The following is a 23,472-nucleotide window of genomic DNA, read 5'->3' on the forward strand; positions in this document are numbered from 1 at the left end:
ATTTAACATGCCGTAATATATTACATCACATTGTTATTGCGTGATTTAATTCCTGACCTAACAAAAAACTCGGTCTGGGATAACCCAATCGGCATTTCGAAACCGACGTGCTGATAATATGTGAAAAATATATGTCGCAAATTGTTTCGCGGCAATTACAGTAATGTTAATGCTCTTGATTCAGATGCACTTAATGGTGAATTTTAATCGCGCGAATTATTATTCGAAACGTAATTATCGCACAAATTAATTTTACTCTAATATATACATTAAAGAAAAATTATTCTCGATTGTATAAGAATATATAAACTAGTAGTGTGAATGAATCTCTATCACAAGATTCTTTTTTCGTGTCATATTTAAAAAATTTATGAAAGCAAAATTATCAATTTAAGATCCGTTTTTGTTGAAGTCTCGATAAATCTTAAATAAATCATCGGTTAAAATATATCATCTGTCTTTTATCTTTTTCATTTTTATTTTTATTTTGACGAAAAATTTATAGATATAATAAATTTTAAAGCAACTTGAAAGTTTTTTCTTATGAAATTAATGTACAGATTTTCTAAAAATGTAAATTGTATTTCTATAATTTTTTTAAATTTTAATGTTGCCTTATGATGAGAAGACATTTTTTCTTTTCTTTTTCGAAAGAATTTGATTTAAACGATTATTCATAAAAGAAATCCATTCAATCGATTATATATTACGCGTAAGAAAATAACAAAAAAAATCACTCCAACCACTTTATATGATAAAATGTCAATGTTGTCAATGTGTCGTCTGCAACGGGCAGACCTACGCAAAACCTTCCGGATATTATCGATCACGTTGTCTGCCTCTTGCTATATGGCTTCTCATCAAGTGACATGTAAACTGTCTGCGTATGCATTGTTTGGCAACTCGAGTTTTATCGCAGATATTTACGGAAGATTGCGGTAGAGATAATCAAAGAGCATTTTTAACGAGAAGCATTATTATTTTCAACATGAAAATTATTAAAGCTTCTAAATATACATTCATATGTATACTCATATATTTCTCAATACACATTCATATACTTATATATATATATATATATATATATATATATATATATACTATTTAAAAAAGAATCTATCAAAAAAATTGACAAACTAACAGAAAAATTGTTTTTAACTCTAACAACGCAAACTTAAAAATAAAAAAATATATCTTACAAACAGCTTCCAATATTTCTCAATATTTTATTTCAAACAAAAAAATTCTTGAAAAAAAAGTTTTATGTATACCTAATATTAAATTATTAACAAGATAAAACACAAAATTTATTTTTACAAAATTCTTTAGATAATAGCAGTTTTAAAACATATCAATTAATCTGTTAGTTAATCGTCAATTAAAAATTACTGGTATTCTTACAAGGTTAAAATAGCAATTTCTACGATATTACGTAAAATTCACTTTACAAGCAAATGGATAAAGTTTTAATTAAAATTCTCAGGATGGTTAAAGTGGACTATGTGCTCCATGTTTCAGACGTACTCGAACTGATTACATCCATTGCCGAATGATATCGACAGTTTTTTTCTCTCGGGATTTCATGATCCGATCTAATCTGATCTGATCCTAAGTACGCCGTGACCTTAAGACGATCGTTTCGTCCGAACTTCACCGAACCATGACAGGATTCCAAGGTTAATCAATTTCTACCTGGTAAGTTGTACGCGGAACATACGTAATCCGTCTATAACGGAGCTTTAAAATATCGTAGGAATAGCGACCGATTGAATCGCGAACATAACTGTGATAAAGCAGAGCGATTTAAAATTAAAATAATTTAATTGCAACCGATCGGAAATGACTAAATCTTAATTACCATTGTGCGATATTATCGAATATTACATTATGTGTATTATTGTACAATATTCTCCACGAGAAATATTCCTCTGTAAAACGCAAAATTTTCAGATGATCTCTGTAATCGCAATGTTATTGGCGCCGGTTTATTTTCAGCGGGTTCAAATTTCGCGGGGTTATAGATACGAATAAATGTGTACGTTATGTCGTTTGTTCCGCGATTATTAATATCTCTTTTGTATCATTTATCTCTTAAATATTATATTGATATAAATAAAATATCTAAATAATATCGAATAATTAATAATTTTTACCAGAAGTATCGTAAAAGATCGTAACGAAAAATTCGAGCAAAATACATTTGTCGAAAAGTAACCTGCACTTCGATATTTTACGTAATATCGTAAATTTGAAATTGCCAAATATGCTTAATGACAGCGTCATATAAATCCGTTCGGGATGAATTTAATCAACGTAATATCGTACTATTCTACCACTTACTTGGTTGAGCGTAGTCGGGATGATATCAGGTGTCTGCGGCAGCATCGTTGCGGGCGTTCTGTCGTTTGCGAGCACACCACGAGTCAAAGCCATTTATCGACACACGCGATCATCGACATAATAGAGATCAGCGACGAGAAATCGCGAAAAAAAAAACACCTTAACGAGACACACTGTGGGATCGATCACGGGCCGCACACCATTCGTCCTCCTCTCACTCTCTCTCCCTCTCCGGTCTCTCGTTCTCACTGCTAGCTTTCCGCCACTTGTACCGAAACTGAATCCGCGCACTAATCCGCGACCGGCGTTTCAGAGCACTAAGCTTTCGAAGCCGCGATAGCGATTAGAAGGCTCGCGAGAGACCGCCGGTCGAAAAAATCCTTGTCTCGAATACATTGAAGTATGCCGACAGTGACAGGACGCGACGAACACCTCTCTACCGCGAAGTATGCGCAAGGACTGATTGTGACTACTGTGCCTTCGGTCCGGGCGGTGTAGCTGCGCGGCCGAGCACGGCCGAGCGCCGCCGAGTGTTGGCGGAGATGGCCGAACGGCTGTCATCCCTTCCACACCTGTATACATACATTATATGGCGTTAGAAATTTGGCGAAAACCATAGATTATTACAATAATATAACAGATTATTAATAGATTATTAACAGCAATACAAATGACAATAATAGATTATTATTGATGTGATTTTTTTGTAAAATATATAAAATATATGTGTATATTTTACCTTCTTTATTCTATATTTTTTGCAAGCTTCTCGTATTATTATAATTTTTATTATTACGTTATAAGAAAAATCTAATTTTATCTTGTGATAAATTTTATCTTGTATAATTTTATTTAATACTTGAATTTTGTTGTAAAGTATACACACATCGAAAGAAAACGATAAATAATTATATTAATTATATTAATTATTCTTTTAAAAAAATATAGAATTTTGTAATTATAATATTATTATTAGCAACGAAAAAATATAAATTATTTTTTTCTTAAAAAATTCTGTGATAAAAAAAATAATTAAAATTACATACACTTGATATGATGTGCCTGTCAAAAAATATTTATGAATCCAATGAATGGGTAAAACTATACTACTATATTTAGGAATTTTTTATGATTTTTTTTACAATTTTTTATATGTATGAGGCTCTCATTCGTATTCACCATGTAACGGTTGCCTCGCAGATAGCATAATGGTTGTATCTAAAGCTGCTTGCAAATGACAAATTCCTTTCTCTCTGACAATTCACCGCATTCACATAAGTAACTGTACTTTTATATTTAATACGCGATATTCTCGGATCACTCTATTTTTTATCTTTATTCGCATTTTTCAAGAATTGTTTGCATAGCTTATTTCCGAGATTTGTAGCAAAAGTTAGATAAAACATTTCAGTTATTTTTGATGAACATGTGTATTTATCAAGTATTTATTTGACAAGTTCCTATAATTTAGTTGATATATGTATATAAATACATATATAATTAGAGGAAAGGCGATTCAAGTTTTGAAAATTGTATTGTTAAAATTTAAATAATTTTCATCGATAAAGTTTTTATACAAATATAAAGTTTAACTTTCTTTAATTTTCAAGAAATTATAAAAATTTATGTATGAATTTGTACGCATAATTCATATATTATTTATGACAAGTTATATTTGGGGATATCTGTCTCTTCAATCTGTTTCAAGCAGCTTTGGATAAATACGCAAAAAAAAAGAAAGGTGTGGAAAGTAGAGTGGTTTTTTTATTTAGGAGGTGTAGGAAGGAAACGGGAATAAAGACGAGAGCGTGAGCAAAAAGTGAAACAAAAGGACGTGGTTAAAAATAGTGGACCGGTTACGTCAACCGGTCCTTCCAAGGACCATGGCCTATTATATTATTCTCTTTTCTACGCCGTCTCCATAAAATACTTCGAAATGTCAGAAACTGAAGTAGGAATAACGATAATATGTATTTTGCACCATCGCGCGAGACATTTATATCTGTCAAATGGTAAAAATTTACGAGGATATCGAACAAGAGAGATTTCGCTGTGACTACCGTCACTTTTTATAAATTTTACACGCATCCGTTCTCGCTAAATTTTTAATACCATTTAAATTGTGCTGTTATTGAAGAGTATTAAATGTTGTCAATTAAAATGTTTACGACAAAGTCTTTTGTATAATATATATTGTAATATAATTGCATGAAATGTAAATTAAAGTAAATTGTTATAATTTAATAATAATTTTACATGTAAATCACTACATTAAAATGCAAATTTAATTTACTTTTCATATAATAATAGAATAGAATTAAATTATAAAATATATATTTGTGTTATACGTATATGTGTTATATGTATATAAATGTGAATAAAAAAATGAAATGTTACTAAATATATTGACACTATAATATTATATTGACTATATAATATTATATTCAAGATTATTTCACATTTATCATTATGTCAAACATTATGTAAGAATTAGTATGTATAAATGATGAAAATATTATAAATAGCATATTGATAAAATTACAAAAAATAAAGCACATTTTTTACATAAAAGCGCTAAATAAAAATCAATTAACAGCAAAATGGAATGCCACACACCTGTTTGCGATAAGTAAAATGATTACATTACGACATATGAGTCACAGCGAATGAATCTTCATTATCGAATATCACTGTCGAGTGATATCTTTGTGACGTTTCAAGACGAAGTTTTCCATCGAATGTACAAATCTGGCGATATGATATAAGATACAATATTTGACATTGATATTGATTAATTTTTTGTCAATTCAATTTTTCTTATGACTCAATACTTATTTTGAGTTATTCGTCAAATTAAAAATTAAAATACTATGTGTAACGTCGATATATAAAATGTTATCTTTTTAAGTTGACATTTATACTTTGCAACTTTAGAAGTTAATGTAGTATATATAAATGTGATTTTTATCGTGAGAATGCACCTCTTTCTATTCTCTTATTCGATAAGGATATTTGTATCTGAAAAGTAACACACTTAATTATCACTTTTTAGCGTCATTCTTCTTTGTAGATTACAATGCTATCGCACTAAGTGCTTTCTTATCACAGTATCACTATATTATTATTCATAACAAGAGACTAGAAATTTTTTACATATATTTTATGTAAAAATATTACCGAAAGCGCATTTTAGAAATATGAAAAATATGTCGATGAAATGTGTGTGTGAGGTATTCTTCTTGAATATATAATTTCTTTAGAAAATAATTAAAAACATTAATTTTAAATTTCAATCATGCAAAAATGTTCATATTAAATATTTATATCCTATATTGCTTGCAGAACATACATATATGTATTTTGTGTTATATAGGAGCATGATTTTGTACAATGTGCCTATACGTATATATACAATACTTGATTTATATTTTGTGCCACATTTTGTGTACGCTAAACGGATTTATTTAAATTATAATTTGCGCTTCAAAGTCAATACGGTGGGGTTATCCGTTTTCGAGTTGCATGCACTAACGGTTTAAATTAAAATCGCGGGCCACTTTCCTTGTGCAACTTTCTATGGCCTACATCCTGTTCTGCCAACGAGATCGCCTTTAACTGCATCGTCGAACGCTCAACTTCCGGAATAATTAACAGTCGGCTTCCACAGATGATTGAATCTAATCCAATCTTCCGTTTGCATATCCATTCGTCGTAGTAATTGCAAATTATAGTACAATGAATAATCCAAAAGAATGGTTTTTTTCTATAAGAGTATAGTTATTAAAATAAAAAAAATTCGCAAAAGGAAACAGCGATAACATTGTTTCAACTATTTTATGTATTATTTTTAAAATATTATTGTGTAATAATTTTATAAATATATGAGTGTGTCATCCATTTGTACAAATTTTACAATAACTTATTTCAAGAAAAGGAATTATTTATGTATTAAAATATATTGTTTATGTATTAAAAAATTGTTTCCAGTTTAATAAACTAATGTTTGATAAATTAATACTACAATATACTGCACAAGTCATTTATATTGAGATACAATTGTCGCGATAATTGTTGCAAATAATAGAAAATAACGACTCATATATTATATTGTGCTAACGGGCTTCTGGCAATTCAGATTAAATAAATAAACGACTATAAATATTTAGGGAAGCAAGTGTCTTGAGAGTATCCATAAAACATGATCGTTCCCGATGAAGCAAGACAGAAAAAAAAATGAAAGAGAAAAACAAGCAACGGTGACGAGGGTAAAGAAACCGATCTTTCTACCACATGTTTTTACGCAGAAGGAAAACTTTTAGATTGCAAAGGGTCGTTTTCATGAGAGGTGCGAGGGCGAAGTTGGTAATGTGCGAGAAAAAGGAAAGCAGAAACGCGGTCTTTGAAAAATGATGCGTCGCACAGATGAGTTCTACTTTGCTGCAGAGATGAAATGACCTCGGTCAATGTCGAAGGTCGTTGCCCGACGCGGTTTCAAGACAAGTCTCGCTTTTCCTTACGTAAACGCAATTAAAAGTCGTCGCATCGCGTAATGATAGAAAGTTTAATTGACTACGATGGTCATGAAAATTCCCAACTTAGTTTTTCTTAAGTTTTTAAATCATGGAGTGTTTTATGTATATATATATATATATATATATATATATATAATAAAAGTATAAATTAAAATTAAGATTTTAATTGATAGAATTCGAATATATGTTTAGAGAATTAAACAAAACAAATCAGGAATAAAAGAAAATCTCTAATAAAATAGAAAAAGTTATTAATAAATATTCTATAAATATTTATATACATAATATATGTATATATATTAATTAGAAAATAAAAATAAAATATATTGAATATACAAATATATATAATATTCGTTCAGGAAAATATAAAAATAAAAAAAATTAATGTATTTATAGTTTATAAAATTACATGACTCTCAACTATGTAATCAAATTGTATGATTTGATGTGACTTATTCTGTTGGAATGTAAATGTGTTGTTGAAGAGTATTTGCAATTGCATCGTCGAAATAGCAGAATGTTCAAATATTGACATAACACATTGCGAACAAAACGCTGCATCATCGAGAATAGAAACTTATTCATTATCTTTAAATTGTTAAAACTTGAAACAACAAAAAAATAATACACGTTATTTCTGAAATTGAATTTTCTCAAATATTCTTCGAGACGATGGAAAGAGGAGAAATTTTTACCTTACTTTAAGATGTTTTACTTCTAAATCGGATAAATTGATTTTCCATCAACTACATCGCGCGTTTTCTCGGGCACTTTATCCACTGTAATCAATTTATCGACAAAAATACTCCAAGAAGTAAGTTGAACGACATCATTTCATTCTTCCGTGTGTCTTCTTTTTCTCTCATCTCGGCCCACGCTTCGCTTCCTATTAATTTGCGTCACGTTTCTTTCATGTAATTGAGCCGCATACCGATTCACAAGTGCTTTTAGGCACGAGTGCTCCCGTATTTTCGAGTGGATTAATCTCTTTTTATTCGATGAACGGTGAATGGACCATCGATGCTCTTGCTACAGTCCACAGTCTCGATGGACAATGTCGCTATAATGAAGTATCGATTTCCGAAATTAAACGAATACGTACAGGATTAATCTAAATACAAGCTGGTATTTCAAATATGTAGATACAATTTTGCGATTTATGTAATATACCTGACTTTTTCCCAGGGGAAATTAATTCTCCAATAATTTCTCTCTAATAATCACTCATTAATTTGAAATCACAGGAAGTCAACTTATATTAAAGAAAGGAAAATCTATTTGTGAGAAAGATTATACTTTTTTATATAGTTAAATAATGCAATTATTTAGTATTTTTACATATAATTAAATAATATATATTATATTGATATAATACCCATACGTCAATTTTCGATTGAAATTATCTGTCATAACGTGACGAATGATCGCATCAATCCCTCATCTCTCCTCTCATGGTGCTTCCATCATACAGTGTATCTAGACAATTCCCAGTACGGCAACTCGCGGAGGGAATTTCTGTCACAAATGATTGGTGCCGATGAAAATAAATCCCCGGATACTTCTTCTCTTCCGTGAGTACAGTTTGCCTTGCAGATTTGCAAAGTAGATATACTAGATAGATGCACTAGGAATTGCATTTAACATCCAGATATCACGAACGTGAATCAGCTCGAGTATCAATTATCCTTATCCTTGTTTTCGATGGTACTTATTGCGAAAAAAATGAAATATTTCCAATTATGCAAACGTGTGCAAGTCAAACGAAAAGAATCGGCGATCCTCTTTGCGTGTGTAAGACAATATCGAAGCAAAGTAGATATTTCGATAAAAAAAGGATCGTCCTTTTTTCGATCCTTTTACCACTAATAACTGCGATGTTCTCTATCAAAATCTTATTAATAAAAATTGAGCTCGTTAAAGCGATTATATACACTCCTTGCAGACTTCCTTTATAAGCTACAAAAATTTTTTTTATTAAATAGCTTTGTGCTTTTGTATCATACGATGATTTATCACCAAATATTTTCTTAATTTTAATCTATATATTATGATAAACTTGATGTATAAACCTGCAATATAAACCTTTGTTATTATAAAAAAAGTACATAACAAATATAATATATATAATAATTATTAATATAAGAAAAAAAAACTTGATAATTAAATATAGATTTAATTTTATTCATTATTATATTTTTTTATATTCTCAAAAATATTACGTAGTTAATGAAACAAAACATTTAATTCAAATCTGCTTATATTATTGGAATATTACGATAGAAAAAGTCAAAGATTAAAGAAAATATTATTTATTCGAGATATCTATCTTGCATCATCAGGAACGCAGGAAATGGAGTTACATATCGAAGGTTGATACACTTAAAGCTTATATACGAAGCGAGGTGTGCAGTTACATATATACTTACATATGTATCTCGATTATCGCTCGACATCCACCTCTAAATTAAATTCGATTTCCTCGAGCTCGCATCGCCCATTAATTTAAAAATTGCGTTCAATTAAGAATTATTATCATCTACCATGCGGATTCGCGCGCCGGTCAACTCTCTCATCTCGTGCTCAGGCATTCTGTGTCTCTTAAAATAGCACTAGAGAATTTTTGCGAGTATTTATGCGATATACACTCATATTCACATTGTTGTTGTAAACCCATACTTTGCATATAAAATATAGTGCACGAATTACGAGAGATATAAAATGAATATTAAATTTAAACATTTAAATAACTCTTTTTTTAACGTTGCTTTGTTCGTAAATAAGATTGAAAATCTATGCAGTGAAAGTATATTTTATTTTCCACTTATTATTTATAAAAGATGCTAGAAAAATCTCCGAAAAAATTCATTGAGTATAAACTCTATTTCCGGTCTCTCATAATCAGTCACCTCTTTATCTTGTAATAATATAATTTTAAAAACAATAAATGGAAAATAAAATCCGAAAAATCTATGAAACATAGAAAGTTCGCTTTGAATTATTTTATACGTCAAGAGAGGCAATTTAAATGCGTAAAGGAGAAAAATATTTTTCCTTTATAAAAATTAGACTCTAAATAATTCTTTAGTAAACGCTTCTTCACCTAATAATTATTTTTATAGTTCTATTATCCGGGATAGCGCGAACGCAGTCCCGACTAACAAAAATTATACGTCCGAGATATCCACATTAGGGATATTCGCAAGGGTCAGCTCAACCGTAGTGCAATGGAAGAGCCTCGCCCTGGAGGAACCGCCTTGTTGATCACGGTAGCCTCTACGCCAGGTAAGTATGCTTTCAGTCCTCGCTCGAACTCTTTTATAACCGCGATACCGAATTTTAAATGCGAGTAACGCTTGAGTATCTGCGCCACGTAACGTGAAACATTCGAACTAATTCACCCGTCTGCACAGTTCGAATGGATGCCTCTAGGAAGGGGCAGCCATATGGGATAGAAGGGATACATAGAGGGGGATGCGGTTTCAGAATATCATTTGGGTATCCGAAAGGAGGATTAAAACCGTTATTCTCTACATGATTCACATATATACAATTCAGTTTTTGACGATGAAAAAAAAATATGTATGTATATATATATATATATATATATATATATATATATATATATATATTTTTTTTTTTTTTTTTTTTTTTTGTTAAAAACTGAAAATATGAGAAGGACAACGACATTCGGAAGGACAAGAAGCTTTATTGCTCGCGATACGGAAAATATATGGAGCCTGCTGGAGGCAGGAAAACGGGCTGCGCTAAGATATTCCGGCTGGTGAATAAATTGCCGATGGCAAGGTCGCGAACTAACGGCCGCCAGTCTGGCGTCGATACTCCTGCTATCGGTTGCATCACGTGCTTCGGACGACGGGGATGCGTTCGATATGCATCGCAGATGAGAGTATGTAATCACGAACGCTGCAAAACCGGACATCATCGTTTTTTACGAAAGGCTAATTATCCATGTGACCGATGAAAAATGCAGAAATAATAATTTTTAATCATTAGCATTAAATTAGAAGAGCAAAAAAAATTTTTTCGCTATTAAAGAAAAATAGTCACATAAAAAAATGATGAAAATATCAGAATGAGCTGATTTTTCTGAAATTATATTAATTATAATTATAATAATAATTATAGTTATTTTTTCTGAAATCTAATTGAAGTTAGACGCAATCAAAAATGCAATCAAAAAGTCGTGCATTTTCTTTATGTTATGTGCATGTAGGTTAAAATTTAATTCACATAAAAATCGAATAAGTTTATATCAATTATGACTAAATGTGATTTTAAAACGTACATAATTTGCACATGAAAAAAAAATGATTCAAAAAAGTATCATTACAATTGGCTAATTTTTTCTAATGCAAAAGAGGAGAAGATAATTAAGAAATATGTAATGTTATACAAATAACATACGTTTTGTGAGTCAATTAATGATATTATTAAATATTATATATAATAATTTCAATTTTTTGTTAAACATTACAGCAAATAATTATCGATTAAGGAAAATGAAAGTTTTAATTAAATGGTGAATCAAAAAATGCCAAGGCAATGTCGTGATCGAAAATGTATTGCAAATAAAGAAAAGTTGACGTAAGAAACAGTTTTTCGCTAAAAAATTGTATATAATTAATTAAGCAATATTACATGTAATAAAATTTTTTTTTAAATTATATATAGCGTTTTCATATGTCTCTTGTAAGCTTACTAGAAAACAGCATCATGTAAAGATCCACTTCGTAAAAATCTAATAATCGGATTGCAATCGGATTCTTTATGAAATGCCGTTAAATAGGATCTTCATGAAATGCCACGTTTTATGATAAGACTATGGAATATACACAGTTTAACTTCAGACTATGTGTACATACTTGTTAAATATTGTCTTTATCTTTGATAGCGTTCATAAATACAAGAACAAAGAGAAAGATCCGACACCGTCTTCAACGCCTTATCGAAATTCTCTGAGCATTTCTACTGCATCACAAAATAGAAAACAGGAATGTGCAGAACCAAAGCGCTCGAAAGATGACTCGGAAAGTTCGAAACCGTTGTTTAATAAATCAAAAGCCTGCAAAAAGTATTAAATAATTCATTACTATTGGAATATTTTCTGAAAAGAATTAATTTAACGTGCGGGATTTTTTGTAAACAGAATTAATTATAAAGTATTTATCTTGTATTTAATTTACACATATTATAGATATTTGAAAAGTTATCAGAAAAGTTATCAAAATATATATGAATCAGTTTCTGAAATTTAACTTTTTAAAGTAATTTATCAATATATATATTATTATTTATAGCAGTACCTATATTAATAACAAAGTAATATATTAAAATTAAGGAAATGGTTATAAGCAAAATCAATATTATTAAATTCAAATGTTTCTCAAAGATAATAATTAATGGAACATAGTAGAAAATATGTTTATAATTAAAAAATGGTTTTACAATTTTACATTATATTTTTTTCAGTAAGAAATGTCGTGTCTCGCAATCGACTTCTGGAAGTTCAATTTTAACACGTTTACGACAAAAATTACAGTAAGATATATAATAATAAATTACTACCATATGTATCATCATTAATATCATGAAACATTTGATTTTGCGCGAAACAAACTTGGCCTTGCTTTTTCCACATTTCTTAAGAATTCTTTCTTCCATGCCAACTTATTGACTCAAGATTCCTTTCTAAACTAAAATAACAGTAACTGTTTCTCACGGTATTAGTATCTTTAATACATATTAATACTTAATATGTCTTTTTCTTCGAAAGTATAAAAATAAGAAGCTTCAAATAAGACAAAAAATAATATAAAAATTTTTAATAATACACGAGTTCTCAAGCAAATGTTTTTGAAAATATTAACTTGAAAAATAATTATCTTAAACTCTGCAATTATATTGTTAATATTTGTCAAGCACGGCAAATTTAATTTATTTAAATTAAAGAAGTTAAAAATATATCTATGTTAAATAAACACATACACATTTAATAAGTATTAAAATATAGTAACTTTAATGTATTTGTCTGATTTGCCTATAGCATCAAAAGCACGAACACGTTTGAACGAATTTCCGGCAGTTCCCAGAATTATATACAGCAAATATGTACCTGTCGCAAAAATGGTAAAAAAAAAACGTCTTAAGAAGAATCTTTAATATTTGACACTTTAGTGGACTCGTTTACGAATGTCTCATGTGAATTTTTGACAGAGCGTCACAATCCTCGGAGTGGAAGTTCGCATGGACACGCGAATTCACAGAACGTGTCTACGGAGAGCAGAAAGAGGAGGAAAAGATCACGTCGCCGATATAAAAAGACTTCGAAGAGAGAAAGTGATCAACTGAGACATGACTGTTTCACGACGCTTTGTATCTGTGTGCGAGGTCGTAATTCGAATGAGCTAAGAGCTTGTAACTGCATGTCGTCTCGTGAGATTCTTTCGAGTGATCACGAATGTTGCTGCGTTCAAGTTAATTTATAATTTATAATGATAATAATAATATATAATATATATGTATATAAAAATTGCAGTAATGAATAATCGTTTTTAACTATGTATCTTAAATGAAACATTTTAGATAGATAGAACCTAACACATTTTTATAGTTATTTTCTTTCTTAATTAGAAATTTAAAAAAGAATAAAAATAAATTCTATTTTGTAAAAAAAATCTGTACTAACTTTAAAATGCGTGTACAATCAATATAAAAATAATATAATAATCAAATATAAAAAGACAAATTAAATGCTAAAATAATATGAACTCATATTGCTATTGAATCGACTTTTTCAGACTAGACGAAGAAAAAAGACGAATCGATTGGCACCTAAAACTATATTAAAAAATGACATTCAAACGGGCAGACACACATCATCGGTCATTGAACAGAAACCTCGGCTTAAACATCCGAATGAATTATCGTAAGAAAAAACAAAATTAGCATGCTTGAGATCATATTATTTTAAAATGCACTTTCTAACAATATTTTCGTTTAATTATCGAAATTTCTAGTGAAGAACGCAATGTAATTATTAAAGAATTGGACACCATTTGTAAAGAAATTAACAGATTTGGTGCACGCACAATTAGACTTTTCAAATCTAAAAATTAATATTCTCCAAGTAATTTTAAAAAATTATCTGGTATTTAATTTTACTCGTATCTCTAATATGAGAGTTCAATCATTTGACAATTACAACATTTTTAATATTGTAATTTTTCTCAAATACTAATATATATTAATTTTTCAAATAATTCATTGTGTGTTAAATTTACAATATCTCCTGTTATATATGTCCGTAATAAAATAAAACATCTGAAAAAAGATATTCAAATTAAAAGGAAAAAGAATTACCTGTGAACACAAAACATATATTATATAGAGCATTTTTAAATATTATTTTTGGGTTTTATAATACTTTAAAAAAATATATTTAGGTTTCATAATACTTTAATATCTGCTTGGATATACTGCAAAAAATTGATATTCTGAAACAGATTATATTTAAATATGATTTCTTATCAATAATTTATTAGATAATGTTAAAGAATTCACAAATGTAAAATAATCCTATGTGAAATTACATTAAAATGTATTTCAAATTCGGTACATCAAGGAAGGATTTAACCTGAGTTGAACGGAGAATTATTATTTGAATTATTGTGTATGTTTATGTACGTGTTACATTACATGTCGATATTGCTATCTAGTACATTGTATGAAAGTAATGATGTGTACCATTTTATCTATTGAGAACTTAAGATAACAGTGATATACAAAATTCGCTGTTACTGCTTCAATGTAATCTACATTACTTATTACGAGGTCCATTTATAAATACAGTACTGTATTTCATATACATTGCCAAAAGGCAATGGTCATGAATCAATGTCATTATGTGTCATTATGTTATATTTCCTAAAACACACATATATTTCTTCATACTCATTCGTAATTTCCGATTAATCGTTATTATAGACTATTATGTATATTCACACTACACATGCAAATATATCGCGCGTTCCCACTGAAACAAAATAAAAAAATATTCGGTGGATACATTCTACATAGTTCTACAAATCTTTCCAAGAAGCGTCAAAAGCTTCAATACAAACATATTGCTTCGATGCGAAGTTTTGTGTGATCATCAGGCCGAGGCAAAGGCTCGCTGAGAGTAAATTAAGCTATTACATTATGTATGCATGAGAAATTAGTCCTGAAACACTGGAATGATCGGTTCTCGAAGAGACCGCCGATCGGTAGCATAGTCAGTTTATCATCGAATCGAACGAGGCAACATTGTTCCCTTTGCGTATTATTATTCAAAACATAGCGCGAAACTTGAATGAATTAGGCTAAATGTATATAACAAGCGCTCAAGTTTGGCAAGTCGGCGAGAAAATATCTTATACCGCGATTATTATCTTAGGATTCTATATCGGAAAAAAGACATAGAGACATGTACAGAAAATGCGAATTCATCGTGTACTGCGCCTGCTAGAATTTCGTAATTGTTTTTCGATTTCGAACTGTCGTAAATCCGCTCTCTGTAAGAAATCTTGCCGTTCTAAATATCCATCCTTGCCCTTGTTATGAGTATTGAGTTCTTCCTCTATGTTTTCCTGCTTCTTGAAATTATCCCAATCTAATTTGGATTTTTCTAATGTACTAATTTTGGCTTTTTTCCCAATCTGTCCCAGAACAGAAGAAATGCCGCCTAATCCGGCACGCCTAATGCCGCCTCTTCCTCGTTCTTTGCTCGCTGCAAATGCAGAGTCTGATGATTTTGTGGAATTTTCAGCTGCGGAAAGTGATAATCTGGCCTCTGCAGAATCAACCGATACTTCTTTTTCAACCTTCACTTCTTCACCAGCAAATTCAAAAATTTTAGTTACTTTAACTTTCTCTTGAATTTTTGATTTTTGTATTGGTGGTGATCTTTCATTTGATCTATTGATTGGATTTTGTGGCTTTGGTTTTGACACAACAGCTAAAATAATGTTTTATTAAAATTACATTTTTGAATTTTTCGTGTTATTAATCTGTTTTAAATAGAATTATATATTTTTAACAATTCTATTTTGTAATTTGTGTGTTGTGTGTGTATGTGTGTAACATTAAATATATCTTTATATAAAAAATTTTTAATATATTCAAAGGTTATAATAATATTACAAATAGGATAATATTAAAATTTTAATAGATAATAAATGAAAAAAATTAGTTTCTTATCATTGTACTTTACTCTTTAAGATATAAAACTTCTTCAAAGTATTATTTTGTATAATATAACAAAGATAAAGCTAATTAAATATTATATAATTATAATATGTAATGTTATGCTTTACTCTATATACATATATATTAAGATTTTACCTGTATCTTTCATGAAATCAGCCCAAAGAGAATCAGCTCTCTTTTTTTCTTCTTCTTCAGTGAGTTCTTTTGTCTCTTTACATTCTTCCACTTCTTTTTCATCTTCTGATACTTTCGATTTATTTTCTATAATTTTTTTACGTTTTACACTTCTTCGTACCTTAGATCTTTTTTTACCTTTTTGTTGTCCAGTTTCTCTTTTATTCTCATCATTTTCATCCTCTGGACTACTTTCAACGTCACCTTCAGATTCTACTTCAGATACTACGTCACTATCAACACGATCAGGAACATAATCTTCATCGTCTTCATCTGAATCGGAAGGCAGCTGATGTTCTTTCGACATGGTCAAATATCTAGGAAATACAGAAATAGATATAGATGTAGAAATAGATGACACAGTTATTATCCAGATGTATATGAAAATATTATACATATATTATAACTTAAAATATTCTTTATAATATATTTATTATAATTTAATATTCTTTATAATATATTTATTATAATTTAATATTCTTTATTTCTGAAAAAGAATTAATTTATAAATTGTATTTTTTCTTATAAACTTTCTTACAAATGCTATCTTGTTATATGTATTTTCTTTATAGTTAATAAAAGTGATATTTTTTTTATACATAATTATGAAGATATCTTATAGTCATATATTATAATCAATGCTACATATAATAATAATTATTAAAATGATTGAAACATATATATTATTTGTAGCAAACATGTAAAATCAATTTTTATTCGCCTTTTTTTATTATATAATTCTAAAATTCTAGATGTGTGAAACTATTAAATCAACAATTAAAATATAAATAAAAAAACTCTCTAAAAATACAAGCTTTTCTCATTAATTAAAAAAATATTATTTGTAGTAATATTTTTTGTTCCGAATATTCAAACAATGTTCACGATAAAAGTGACTATTTGAAAGAAGCGGTAATTAAATATTTTACCAACTCACATCGCATTTTCTTGCACTATCAACATTGCGAAACTTAACTTCTCTAATTGAGCAGACTTTAATCTCCGATAAAATTAAGTGCGCTAATTTAATACGATTTCGTGACTCACGTTCTTTTGAACGATGACTGGTCGGTGCCAAAAATTCCGCGAACGGACGTCGAGTCGCCTTCCGGAAATGTCGTTACATCGAGACGCGGTGGTGGATCTAGCGTTCGTCACCGCTTTCATGAATCGTCGTCGACACGAGGGTCTGAATCGATCCCGCGTGTGTACAACGAGAGAGCACTAACTGAGCGAAAAAATCGTGAAATACCTTGTAGAAAAAGAAGCCACAATACTTCACGACACGCTCGACTCCGATCCGACTTCGCAAATGCGTCTAACACGCATGTCACGCATCGCGGCGATATGCAACGGCGCCATCTTACGTCAAATTGAAGAACTACGTCAAAATGGCGCGATTACGTCATTCGTGCGATGATGTAAATCGAATTTTGCATTTTTGTACATAATTAATAATTAGCTTTGAATTTTTATTTCAAGAGATTTTTATCCGAACGTACGCATGAGAAGATTTTTTTATTGAAATATTCGCTCAATATTTTCAACATTAGATGTTTTCTAATCAAATATAATTATCTATAAAAAGAGAAAAATATATAAGAAATGTCATGTTTCAAATAAATTAATTTAGAAAATATATATTTCTATATAATAATATATTTCTAATGAAATATAAATATCTATATAAAAAGAGAATATTATAAAAATAATATCTGTATAAAAAGAAAAAAATATAATAAGACATGTTATATTTCAAGCAAATTAATTAAAAAAAATATATATATTTTTTTGGCTTTAAGATTGTCAATCATCTTTATTAATTTTGTGCAGAAAAAATAACGATAACATTTATAAGAAAATATGCAAAAAATATAACTTATAAAATAATTTTTTCACAAACTAAAAATATTTATTGAATTATAAATATTATGTGATATACTTTTAGAAAATATGCATAATAATTGTCATCTACAGATATCATTGATAATATATTCATTGAATAACTGATGCCATCTATTTCTAAATATTTCTTTTATCTAATAAATATTTATTTAAACGTATCAGAAAAACATTAGCTGTTTTTTAATTTAAGATAATGAACATTATATTTCTGGTCTTTAACTTATTTAACTTATTTATTCCCGTTGTTATTAAATCTTTATTGCACTTTAAAAGCAATTGTAACTATTAATTCATTAATTTTTGATGAAATAAAATAATAATAAATAGAATACTACTCTAATAAATAGAACTACTACTCTTAACAATAAGATATGATTCTTGATTAATCATTTTTATTAAAAAAGTATCGATACCAAATTTATTTGTCTAAAATATTTTTGCTTGATCTAGATTAACAGAATATATTATTGTTATTTACTAGAAGCTTTTACGTTTAAATGATATCATAAAGTATTTATTTTTAAAAAAATGGTGAAAGTATCAGATAGCTTTCACGAAATTGTCGAGTAATAATTTAGCGCCTTCTTCAGGATATTAAGTAGGATCAATAGGGTCAACGCAAACCTCATATTACAGGATCCATTTCGAATCCTAATTTCAACGAAATGAATGACTACCGGTTGACGAGGATTTTCAATGGATTATAGATCAGGCGACCCTTCTTTTTTCGAAACGAAAATCTGAATGGACGAGGAAGAGAAGGGAGCAAACTCATCTGTGACTTGTAAATAACTTAAAATTATTAAATATTAATTCAATGTTATGAATATTGTTAAATTTATTTTTTATGCTGTTTTAATGTATAAATACTATATTAAACCTATGCATATCTCAATTTAGTATAATAATATAAATATAGCCGTTTAACTCTTAGTCTTTTCCCCGAGAGTTTCCGAGAGAGAGATAGAGAGAGGAAAGGAAAGAAATCAGGAAGAGGATGTACCAGGTGGCTACGCGGATGCTGTGCGATTGGATCGAGCAGCATCTTGGAAAATGAGATGAGACGAATGAGATTAGGGAGCTGGGATGTTCGAAAGCTCCGCCTGGTTTTCGGGACGTCCCAAATCTCGCGCCCCTCCAAATAACATCTTCTATCTGTCTTTTTCTCTTTCTCGATTCATGTTGTTCTTCTCTTGCATCCCACCCTTCGGCTTTTACTTCGAAAACTTTGACTAACAATTAGTTTCACGTCGGAGAGGCGATCTATCGCGACGTTCTGCTCTGCTGACAGATATACTCGTGATCGCGTAAAAAAAAAGCATCGGTCACGCAGCAGGTATCGAGCAAGTTGCATAATTAATTGCGTTATCTGAACACAAGTGACAATCATGATCAATCATTTAAATGCCTAATCACATACATTAAACTGAATCATCTAAATAAGGTAGCTCTTTTATACATATTATTCTAAATAATTCATGTAGCTCCTTTTTTCCCTATCTTTAGTTACAATTAAATTAATTTCAAATTATAAAAATTCAAATAGCAAATTGCGGCAGTTTATAATCACAGATCTTGTTATTTGTGTTCTTTTATAACTCTTGATGCTGTTATACGTGATTTTTGTTGTGAATCTGTGTGTCAAGAAAATGAAATCTTAATTTAAATAGTGATTAAAATAATAATCAAGAATATTATTATATTTAAATCGCGCATTTTTATTCCAAGCTGGTGTTTAGAAGAAATAACATTTTTTTAATTGTACGTTTTTTTCTTTTATCATACATTTTTTCTAGTATAGCATTTAAATGTAAAATTCCACTTTGCAACTAAGTATTCAAAACAGATTTGCGGATAAAGTATAAGTTGCGAAGTAAAGCAAGAGTTTAAAAAATGAAAAAACCTATGAAAAAAATTAGCTTTTAACTTTCTAGAAATCTTCTAAAAGATTTTTCACATACTGTGTGAAAGTAAAATCAAAAAGAAACTCTTCTCATTTAATACTTGTTTTAATTTGATGTAACTAAATCTTAAAAATTGTCAGTTTGCATTATTGTAATTTTTTATGAATTAATTTTCATAATTGACTAATTTTATAATCATTATTTATCAATAGACAATTAATTACGCTAATCATATTATAGTTCGATTGTGTTAGCTTTAAAGGCAGTGCTCTAAATTTCCAATATTAACATAAAAACTTTAAAACATTTTATCTATTGTTACATTTTTTGTATAAACAAAGAAATGTGCACGATTTTGCTTTTCAAAAAAATAAAATAAAATTGCAAAAATAAAGTAAAACTGCTAAGATATTAAAGAGACTTACATTCTGATTAAACTAATTGCCTCATTCAATTTTTTTACGATAAGCGATAACTATGTATCTCGCAAGTTACAGAAGCATCATATAACTGTCGCTTTGAATTGCTAATTAATAATAGCTATTATATAATTAATGATGGCTGTAATATAACAGAATGCCTCGCAAACGACGCGCCTCAACATCGTCATTGGAGGAATATCCTTCCGACGAGAAATACATGAAAGATGACATAGACAGTCGCGCGCCGCGAAATGCTGCCAATGCTCGGGAAAGAGCTCGTATGAGAGTTTTATCCAAAGCTTTTGGAAGATTAAAAACTTCATTACCTTGGGTACCATCAGATACAAAATTGAGCAAGCTGGATACGTTAAGACTTGCATCAACGTATATTGCACATTTACGAGCCGTTCTTCGAGACGACGGCGAAGCTCATCCCGAAACTACCAAGTCCTTGTCGCTTGCCTTGGTGAGTATCCGTATCCATTTTTCTAAAAATTAAACCTATTTAAAATTTAAATAATCATTCTTTCCCTTTCATTATTCATAAAAGATGATATACAAAGAATCAATTGAATTTTAATTAATTCTAAGTAACTTTGACAGACACAATATTGATATTGATCTTGAATTGATTTACTAATAGAAGCTCAAATTAAAGAAGTATAATTAAATAATATAATAATTAAAATTATTCGTTTATAGAAACATAAACTAAACGGAAAAGAACGAGACGTAACTATAAAAAATTTTCATTTTACGCATTAGTATTTCTTAATTTAGATATATAATTGTATAAGATATTTTAAGAATTACCCAGAGTTAAACCAATTTCACTGGGAATTCGAGAAAGTTATATCCAAACTATTTCTCGCTTTTACAATCGGACTTTCAACTTGATAATAATTCTGTAGAATAACATCGAGTCCAGGTGGATCCACTCGGAGTCGCGAGGCGAGCATCGTCTTCGCAGTCATCCACTCTGTTTATGTCTGTCCAGGTGGATCGAATCACTCCAAAAACCATCTACCCACCCTTTGCCACCATTAATTCTAAGTTAGTTCCGTTGTTTGAAGAAACGTGCCGTTTTTCGCTGCGAAATAGTTGCCTCTTCGATTCCCTTCTCTCTCTCCGCGTAGAGATCAAAGAATATTTTATGTCTGAAAATGTTTCTCTTCATATAAAATCAAATTAATAATAATTTTAAAGCAACGTATATTATATACAATAAAAGACGTATATAATATACAATAAAAAAATTTTTAATTTATATGCATATTCATATCAATCTCTCTTAGTCATCGATGCCATAATATGCATACAATTTAAATTATCAATCTCTCTTAGTCACATCGAACCATAATATGCATACAATTTAATAGAAAAATTAATATTATATGAGAAAGAGTATATTAAATTTTAATAACATTTAAAAAATTATAATGCTCGATGTAATATAATTTCTTTAAGATGTCAAATACTTATAAAGTATTGATTTAAATTTCATATAAATAATAAGAATAATCTTGATATTACAGTCGTGGCCATTCGCTATTCAAAATAACAACGCTACCGCACTTATGAACAACAGTTGCAACGTATCCTCCTCGACGTCTTCGAGTTGTAATCAGTATCGAGGACAACAAGCAACTCATGATATCCAAAACTTCCATCATTCGGGGCATCAGAGCGTGTCGACGCGCCATAATCTTCAGGGGGGAGAGCAACAGCTCTCTTATTTCTAACAAAAAAATTCTGATAATCTGAGTTAATCAAAGTTTAACGAGCGATATCTACGAGAAGCGACCACCAGCTGGGAACTATAACAGTGCTGTCGTTTTCACGCCTTATTTATTCCGGAGTGCCTTATTCTTCTAGTATTTATTAATTTACTTTTAATGCAATTGATAACGATTATAAATCCATTTGCGCAACAAGGAAATAATTTTATTTATGAATGTCATTTATATTTTAATTTTTATGCGTCTCTCATGCATTTTTTACATGCAGCTTTAATGAAAAATAAATTTAAACGAGCAGAGTAAACGAAATACTATTTTTGTTTCGTTTTACAAAGAAAGATATAAGAAAAATGTATAACGAGAGATTTGAAATTATCGATTTATCGAACATTTTGTGAGAGTGTTATTATATCTTCGCGGAAAAATTGTTTCCTTGTCTCACAGATTCATTTATTGCAATATCAATATTGTAATCATAATTATAATACCAAAGCATATCAACTAGTCCAAAATAAAATGTTTTTAAGATTTTCGATAATTTTCTTTATATTATATTTAATGAAATATATATGTTCTCTCTTCTTTTCTTTCTCTCTCTCTCTCTTTCTCTCTTAAATCATAAAAATATCTAATTCTAATTAAAATGATAAAATGATTAAAATGATAAAAGTGTTCTTAATAATTGATAATTTTCTTGATTATTTATAGTAATAAAGAATTCAAGTACGTAGAGGAATTATATACTCATTACTAAAATGGAATAAATAATCAAGAAAATTATTATCGATTATTAAGAACACTTATCATTTTAATTACAATTAGATATTTTTATGATTAAGTTTCAATTCTTTTATATAAACACATATATTCATTTAACTTGTCGGTCGATTGACATCTCTTGCTGGAGCAGCGCCGAATGGCATCCGGAACAACGGGAGGAAGTGCGCGGTAAGGTAAGAAGGATAAAAAAGTTCAAGTTAAATAAACAGCATGAAGGGTCTTTTGTGTAAACCCAATACTAAAATAATATATCCCACACGGCGACAAAAATCGACCGGCACTAAACGTATCGCTTAACGTCTCCGTGCTACGTCAACATACATGAATTTTGGAAATTTATAAACGAGAGATAATGTTCTCCTCCCCTCTCCTCCCCTTCTCTCTCTTTCTCGCGTTTTCCGATTTTACC

The 23,472-nt window shown here is 29.5% G+C and overlaps 4 protein-coding genes and 1 non-coding gene across 10 annotated transcripts in view; 2 read left to right on the plus strand and 3 right to left on the minus strand.

Moving 5' to 3' along the window:
- The window catches only part of LOC105248969 (breast cancer anti-estrogen resistance protein 1), a 63,131-nt gene extending 60,314 nt beyond the window's left edge, over window positions 1-2,817 (minus strand). For all 4 annotated transcript variants that reach the window (XR_003123000.1, XM_011254087.3, XM_011254086.3 and 1 more), the window contains exon 1: window positions 2,341-2,817. Coding sequence is in view for 2 of the 4 variants with exons in the window: in XM_011254087.3 (XP_011252389.2) it covers window positions 2,341-2,433 (93 nt within the window). In the remaining 2 variants the exon portion in view is untranslated. The remainder of the gene's footprint in view (window positions 1-2,340) is intronic.
- A 7,183-nt stretch (window positions 2,818-10,000) lies between these two features.
- Window positions 10,001-10,162, minus strand: LOC112638461. The gene has a single exon (XR_003123011.1). It is a non-coding gene; the product is annotated as a U1 spliceosomal RNA (small nuclear RNA).
- Window positions 10,163-11,424: 1,262 nt separating this feature from the next.
- On the plus strand, window positions 11,425-14,009 carry LOC112638447. The gene is made up of 7 exons (XM_025410222.1): window positions 11,425-11,477; window positions 11,785-11,934; window positions 12,363-12,431; window positions 12,937-13,019; window positions 13,107-13,366; window positions 13,691-13,818; window positions 13,910-14,009. The coding sequence occupies exons 1-7, from the start codon at window positions 11,425-11,427 to the stop codon at window positions 14,007-14,009; spliced, it is 843 nt and encodes a 280-aa protein (XP_025266007.1).
- A 439-nt stretch (window positions 14,010-14,448) lies between these two features.
- Window positions 14,449-17,665, minus strand: LOC105248967 (craniofacial development protein 1). The gene is made up of 3 exons (XM_011254082.3): window positions 17,361-17,665; window positions 16,275-16,630; window positions 14,449-15,888 (listed from the first exon to the last, which is right to left on the minus strand). Exons 2-3 carry the CDS (start codon window positions 16,618-16,620, stop codon window positions 15,377-15,379), a joined length of 858 nt encoding a protein of 285 aa, XP_011252384.1. The 5' UTR covers window positions 16,621-16,630; window positions 17,361-17,665; the 3' UTR covers window positions 14,449-15,376.
- A 1,744-nt stretch (window positions 17,666-19,409) lies between these two features.
- On the plus strand, window positions 19,410-22,800 carry LOC105248966 (transcription factor 21). 3 transcript variants are annotated; one of them, XM_011254081.3, is made up of 3 exons: window positions 19,410-19,662; window positions 20,698-21,010; window positions 22,080-22,800. In XM_011254081.3, the coding sequence occupies exons 2-3, from the start codon at window positions 20,699-20,701 to the stop codon at window positions 22,284-22,286; spliced, it is 519 nt and encodes a 172-aa protein (XP_011252383.1). In that variant the 5' UTR covers window positions 19,410-19,662; window position 20,698; the 3' UTR covers window positions 22,287-22,800. The 3 variants fall into 3 exon arrangements, with proteins under 3 accessions (XP_011252383.1, XP_025266058.1, XP_011252382.1); XM_025410273.1 differs by having other exon boundaries at window positions 19,410-19,554; XM_011254080.3 differs by lacking the exon at window positions 19,410-19,662 and having other exon boundaries at window positions 20,497-21,010.
- Window positions 22,801-23,472: the final 672 nt, after the last annotated feature.

The sequence above is a fragment of the Camponotus floridanus genome, unplaced genomic scaffold (genome assembly GCF_003227725.1).
Source record: "Camponotus floridanus strain SB8 unplaced genomic scaffold, Cflo_v7.5 scaffold30, whole genome shotgun sequence".
NCBI classification, from domain to species: domain Eukaryota; kingdom Metazoa; phylum Arthropoda; class Insecta; order Hymenoptera; family Formicidae; genus Camponotus; species Camponotus floridanus.

Bases quoted from the DNA above. Each gene is read 5' to 3' on its own strand.
- LOC105248967 (XM_011254082.3), bottom strand. From the start codon at position 16,620: ATGTCGAAAGAACATCAGCTGCCTTCCGATTCAGATGAAGACGATGAA. The intron at 15,889-16,274 runs GTAAAATCTTAA...ACATTATTTTAG, and splicing joins TGATTTCATGAAAGATACAG to CTGTTGTGTCAAAACCAAAG.
- LOC105248966 (XM_011254081.3), top strand. From the start codon at position 20,699: ATGCCTCGCAAACGACGCGCCTCAACATCGTCATTGGAGGAATATCCT. The intron at 21,011-22,079 runs GTGAGTATCCGT...TTGATATTACAG, and splicing joins AGTCCTTGTCGCTTGCCTTG to TCGTGGCCATTCGCTATTCA.
- LOC112638447 (XM_025410222.1), top strand. From the start codon at position 11,425: ATGCCAAGGCAATGTCGTGATCGAAAATGTATTGCAAATAAAGAAAAG. The intron at 11,935-12,362 runs GTTGTTTAATAA...TATTTTTTTCAG, and splicing joins GACTCGGAAAGTTCGAAACC to TAAGAAATGTCGTGTCTCGC. The intron at 13,020-13,106 runs GTAAAAAAAAAA...AATTTTTGACAG, and splicing joins ATGTACCTGTCGCAAAAATG to AGCGTCACAATCCTCGGAGT.